General features: G+C 35.9%; 1 protein-coding gene across 1 annotated transcript; it reads left to right on the top strand.

Annotated features, from left to right (window-relative positions):
- Positions 1-613: 613 nt before the first annotated feature.
- Positions 614-2,450, top strand: LOC139893494 (zinc finger CCCH domain-containing protein 29-like). Its single transcript, XM_071876653.1, has one exon. The coding sequence runs from the start codon at positions 656-658 to the stop codon at positions 2,267-2,269; it is 1,614 nt and encodes a 537-aa protein (XP_071732754.1). The 5' UTR covers positions 614-655; the 3' UTR covers positions 2,270-2,450.
- The last annotated feature ends 4,409 nt before the right edge of the window (positions 2,451-6,859 follow it).

The following is a 6,859-nucleotide window of genomic DNA, read 5'->3' as shown; positions in this document are numbered from 1 at the left end:
TGGGCTGGGTGGTGGGAATTAGTGAGGCCGTAATTTCCCAACATTACAGGTATCTAATCCGCTTGTATGCCTCATTATTTTTTAATCCAAATTCAATAACTATAAAGACTAAATGATTTTGTTACAATATGTTAATTAATCATCCACCCTATCGTATAGTAAGAATCAATGCATCAGTCTTAAACCGGTCCAAGCCCAAACCCTTGTGCCCACAATTCGTTACAAGTCAATAGATGTACCTGAACCGCGTGGGGTCCATTAATCATCAGACCACAACCGGTGAAGCTCACACTTCACTGGACTCACCCACCAATATTTGTTTTGGTCACTAAAATAATGCATACCCTCTAGGCCCACCATTACTTTTATATATTCTATTTCAATTTTATTTTATTATTATTACTATTACTACACTTGTAGTTTTGAAGTGGGTGTACCCTCACTTCCACCATTGTTGAATCTTGAACGCTTTGACTTTTGACCAACAAAAACAGGAAAGTCACACCTTCCTCTCACCCCTCGTGGCCTTATTTTTACATTTTTTATATTTTATATTTCATCGTATAAATATCATTCGTTCCACTTCATTTTTTTCCATCTTCATTTCACAACTCGTTACAAAACATTTGTTCAACACTAATAGTTTTTTTCAACCATGGATGGAAATAAGTTTCAACCAAAGAATAATAAGATACCACTAAGATGCTCGAAGCTTCTCGAATTCGCATCACTCGATGATCTTTCCGCTTTTGTATTGGAAGTAGAAGGAAAAGGTATCGATGTAGACGAAGTTGGATTTTGGTACGGACGGAATTCTTCGTCCAAGATGGGGTTTGATGAACGAACCCCATTAATGATTGCTTCCATTTATGGTAGCAGTCGTGTTTTAAAGTACTTAATCAGTACTAAAAAAGTCAACGTCAACAAATCTTCTGGCTCCGACAGAGTTACGGCCCTCCAGTGTGCTGCAGCTGGAGGGTCGGTGATGTCTGTCGAAGTCGTAAGACTATTGATTGATGCTGGTGCTGACGTCACTGTAACCGATGCTAACGGTAACAAACCGGGTGACGTAATTGCTCGAGGCATTAATTCTTCAATTCGAAAAGGTTTAGAGATGTTGTTGAAGGGTTTTGTAATTGAAGATATTGTTTCAACTAAAAAAGAATATCCAGTTGATGTGCAGTTACTGGATATAAACAACGAATTGTACGGTTCCGATGAATTTAGGATGTATACATTTAAAGTGAAGCCGTGTTCAAGAGCTTACACTCATGATTGGACCGAATGCCCGTTTGTTCATCCGGGAGAGAACGCAAGACGACGTGATTTGAATAAGTACAGTTACACTTGTGTCCCGTGCCCCGAGTTTCGCAAAGGAAGCTGTGGTCAGGGTGACGCGTGCGAGTACGCGCACGGGGTGTTTGAATCATGGCTTCATCCCGCTCAATATAAAACCCGGTTATGTAAAGACGAAATTGGGTGTGCGCGAAAAATATGCTTTTTCGCGCACAAAGCTGAAGAATTAAGACCTGTGTATGCATCCACAGGATCTGCAATCCCATCACCAAAATCTGAGTCACTTAGTACCACTCATATAGGTTTAATGAGTCCGAGCTCGGGCTCAAGTCAGAATTCGAGCCCGATGACTCACACTTCAACCCCACCCATGTCACCTTCCATTTCTTCAGTGAATGGGTGGCAGAACAAAATGAACCATTTGCAACCACCTGTGTTGCAACTTTCGAGTAGTCGATTAAGGACCTCTTTAAATGCACGCGACATAAGGCAACAAATGATTGATGAAATGTCTTCGAATCTTTACGCCAATAGGTTCAACGAATTGAATCATTACGATGGTTTTGGATCTTATGATCAATCTTTATTATCATCAATGCAATCACCAAACACTGCGAGCCATCATCAAGTTAACTACTCGTCCCCATTGAGAAAATCCGTTATAAGTTCAAGGTCAGGTGCATTTTCAAAACAACGTAGTCAAAGTTTCATTAACCGAGACGTGGGTGCACAGTTTTCCCAATGGGGTTCACCTGATGCGAAAGTGGATTGGGGGTTTAATGTTGATCAAGATCAAGCTAATTATAAGTTAACGAAATCTGCATCATTTGGGTTCAGAAATGGTGTGCCTGTGAATGTGGGTCATGAGCCAGATGTTTCATGGGTCAATACATTGGTGAAAGATGTTTCACCTGAGAAGCTGCCCCTATGGGTTGATCAGATGTTCATAGAACAGGAACGTTTGGTTGCATAAAAGCTTAACATAACATAGTAGATATATTTTATTCTTTAAATTCCTTTTATGTTGATTTGATGTATTTTTTTCTCCCATAGGTTTGGGATGGGATTTTAATTATTTAAAGAATTGTAGTTACCAAATTTAATGAAGTAGCATCTTTCAAAAGTTTAGTATTACCAAATTAAGCATATTAAAATTGTTTTGAAACTACGATAAAATGAAATTAAATATATCACGAGTATATTTTAGTATTCACTTGCCGGAACAATGGTGCATTGGCGGAGATGTAGTTGGGTCAGCTACTCTTGATGATCGATAATTTTTCCGATGTACTTATATATGATTTTAGTTTAGTTAAATGTGAGCCTATTAACTAGCTCCATTTTTGTTACCATGAAGAAAAGGAATCTCCATCGAAAAATATTCTTTGATCCACCACCAGATGGTTGAGTGCTGACTTTTATGAACAACGTAATTTTGTGTATTACGTCGACATATACTAGATCGTAAAGGTTAATCATAATTACGATCATTTCCTTAGTTGATTATGCTTTCCGTAAATGCACAATGACTTCATTTTTTATACTTCAATACTCATTTTTTGTTATATATATAAGAGACATTTACGTTCCTAAGCTAAAAATAATACAAGGACTGGTGGCAATTTCTTTTCTAAATCGAGATTTCAACCCAAAATGTATAAAAAATACCTTGACGTCTTTTGAACCATCGGGGGCATCTGACCCCTCTTGCCCCTTCTTAGATCCGCCCCTGACAATGAGTATTATCATAAAACCTTCTGAGTACGTTTTATTCAAAAGAAGCACAAAAGTTATGATACACCTAATGATAAACCAAATTCATGGATGCTTTACAAAGGGGAAGATTTCGTACTTACTACCTCCATCCCATATTAATAATTCGCATACAAAAAAACATAGTTTAAGAAAATTGCATAAAAGTACTGTACTTTCTTTTTACTTTCCATTTTTATCTCTACATTTTCTTTATCTTTTAATTCTATCTACATACATTAATGACATAATTAAACATAAGTTTCTTATTATTTTCTATTTATAGAGGTAAACTATTAATTTGGGACATGCCAAAATGAAATACTGGACTATTAATATGGGACGGAGGGAGTACAATTTAATAACCGTATTGAATATTGAGACTAGACCGAGTACGATTGAGAACAACAACAACAACAACAACAACAACAACAACAACAACAACAACAACAACAACAAAAATTGCGAAGAAGAAAACAACGAAAAAAAAATTGTTAGCGAGGGCTCATCTTGTCGTTGTATTGTACTTTTTGGCTAGCTTTTCCTCTTGTGTGGTGTATTGTATCTGTCACATCCTTTTTAAAGCACTATCAAATCAACTACACTTAAAAATAACCTTCTCATCACAGTCACTCTCATCTATAACACATTTCCTCAATTACATGACCTACCTCAATTAATTAATTACGGAGTACTACAGAGTATCATTTTGATACGTACGGTACACACACACACACACAAAAGCTTAAGCTCCCGTGATGAAAAAACGCTATAAATCGTCGAAATGAAGGAGAGAGCAATATTGGCTAGGCTTTGGTAGATTCCTAATATTGTGTCAATATTTAACACACTTGGTCAAACATATTCCTGTGGTTATGGCTAGATATGCTTGAGTGCGAGAGAGAGGTTTTAGATATCAACGGCGTTACACTCCGGGCAGATTATTGTGATGAACCCTAGTCGAGATGATAATCTCGAGAGAGTGGTTATGGCCGATGGCTAAGGTCGTATCCTATCTATCGTAGATGATTGTATAAATCATTATGAGATATCTTGTTAGTAAGATGTATCCTTCTATTTAGGAAGAAAGGGTATGGGCGGTACAAGTGAAGTCCCAACGCGAGCCCGATCTGTGAAATACACACATCATCAACACTCTTTGGCACAACATTTTTGAGACATTGACATTGTCAACGGAGGTGGTCTTATCAATTTTAATTCTGTTTTTGTGTAAAAATAAAAGTAAGAAAGTGTTATAATTCAGTAGGCTTATAACTACCTTTAGTGGCCTGGTTCTTGACTGTAGACTACTAATAAGTATATAGAGGGAATATGAGATAAGTATGTGTTTTCAATTCTATTCTCAAAATGTGCACATTATGAGCTTACATAACACATATATTTATACTAATAAAAATCTACTATACAATATATATAATAATAATAAAATTACCATCTATAATTGACTTTTATAACACTCCCCCTTGGATGTCAATTTTATTAGAGAATAACTAGTACTGCCTCATTAAAAACCTTGCTAAAGAAAACCTATTGGGATAAAACTTTAGCTAAGGGAAAAAGAGTGCAGCATAGAGTTGACTCCCCCTCAAGTAGGCAACGCCTGAATTGTTACATCTTCTGAACATGCCTCATGCCAATATTATGAACGTGTGTTCTGAAAATAGCAGTTGGAAGTGCTTTGGTGAAAAGGTCAGCAGAGTTTTTGCTGGACTGAACATATCTCATTTCAATCTGGTTGTCCTTAATGAGATTTTGAGTGTATGAGAAGAATCTAGGAGGTATGTGTTTTGTTCGGTCACTTTTGATATACCCTTCTTTCATCTGTGTTATGCAAGCTACATTCTCTTCATAGATAGTTGTTGGACTTTTATCGCATTCTAGTCCACAAGAATCAGTAATGAGTTGTGTCATTGATCTCAACCAAAAACATTCCCGAGTAGCTTCATGTAAAGCAATCACTTCGGCATGATTTGATGATGTTGCAACAAGTATTTGTTTTTGAGAACGCCATGATATTGCGGTACCTCCATTTAGGAATACATATCCATTTTGAGATTTAGCTTTATGTGGATCAGATAAATAACCTGCATCTGCATAACCAACCAAATATTGTTTCGATTCGTTAGAATAAAATAATCCTAAATCAGTAGTTCCTCGAAGGTATTGAAATATGTGTTTGATCCCATTCCAGTGTCTTTTGATAGGAGCTGAGCTGAACCTTGCCAACAAATTAACTGCAAAAGAAATGTCAGGTCTTGTACAATTTGTAAGATACATAAGAGCTCCAATTGCACTAAGATATGGTACTTCTGGTCCCATGATATCTTCATGATCTTCACAGGGACGAAATGGATCAGTGTCAACATTAAGTGATCTAACAACCATAGGAGTACTTAATGGTTTTGCCTTGTCCATATTAAAATGTTTTAAAATCTTTTCAGTATATGTTGTTTGATGTACAAGTAAACCATTAGGCATATGTTCAATTTGTAAACCAAGGCAATACTTGGTTTTTCCGAGATCTTTCATTTCGAATTCCTTCTTTAGAAGTTGAATGGCTTCATGGATCTCTTTATTTGTACCTATGATATTAAGATCATCAACATAAACAGCTATGATCACATATCTGGATGTTGTTTTCTTAATGAAAACACATGGGCAAATAAGATTATTGGTATACCCTTTGCTTATCAAATAATCACTTAATCGTTTATACCACATGCGACCCGATTGTTTCAACCCATATAAAGACCTTTGTAACTTGATTGAGTACATTTCTTTGGGTTTTGCATTGGTTGCTTCTGATAACTTAAATCCTTCAGGTATCTTCATATATATATCACTATCAAGTGATCCATAAAGATAAGCAGTCACAACATCCATGAGATGCATTTCTAAATTTTTAGAAACTGCCAGGCTGATTAAGTATCTAAAAGTAATTGCATCCATAACAGGAAAATAAGTTTCCTCATAATCAATTCCTGGTCTTTGAGAAAAACCTTGAGCTACAAGTCTAGCTTTATACCTTGTAACTTCATTTTTCTCATTTCTTTTTCGCACAAAAACCCATCTATATCCCACAGGTTTCACATCTTTAGGTGTGAGAATGATAGATCCGAAAACTTTTCTTTTATTGAGTGATTCAAATTCAGCTCGTATTGCTCCTTTCCAATGATCCCAATCATGTCTATTTTGACATTCCATGACAGATTTTGGTTCTGGATCATCATCATCATTCATGATGTCATATGCAACATTATATGAAAATATCTCATCAAGATTTTTCATTTCATTTCGGTTCCATAATATTTTTGAATGTGTGTAATTGATAGAAAATTCCGTATTGACATCATCAATCTCCTCTGCAGAAGGAGTATTGATTTGCAGTTCTTCTTAAACACTTTCTTTTACCTCATTATCAGCTGATTTTCTTTTCCGAGAATTTTTATCTTTGGAACCAATTGGTCTTCCACGTTTCATGCGTGGCAAAGACTCAAGAATGACATTATTGCCAGTTTTTGGAATTTCAATTCGAGCTGGAGCATTTAATGCTATTATATATGATTTAGTCACTCTTTTTGTATCTTTAAATGCATCACGTAATCGATTTGCAAGTTCTTGCATATGCATTATTTTTTAACTTTCGTTTCACATTCTTTTGTGCGAGGATCAAGATACCTTAATTGATGTTCATACCATGAAACATCATTTTATTTATTTTTTCATTTCTCCCCCTAATCTAGGGAACAACTTTTCATTAAAATGCTAATCAGCAAAACGTGCTGTAAAA

The sequence above is a fragment of the Rutidosis leptorrhynchoides genome, chromosome 2 (assembly GCF_046630445.1).
Source record: "Rutidosis leptorrhynchoides isolate AG116_Rl617_1_P2 chromosome 2, CSIRO_AGI_Rlap_v1, whole genome shotgun sequence".
In the NCBI taxonomy this organism is placed as follows: domain Eukaryota; kingdom Viridiplantae; phylum Streptophyta; class Magnoliopsida; order Asterales; family Asteraceae; genus Rutidosis; species Rutidosis leptorrhynchoides.
Note: the sequence above shows the minus strand (reverse complement) of the source record. Positions and strands in the feature narration are given on the sequence as shown.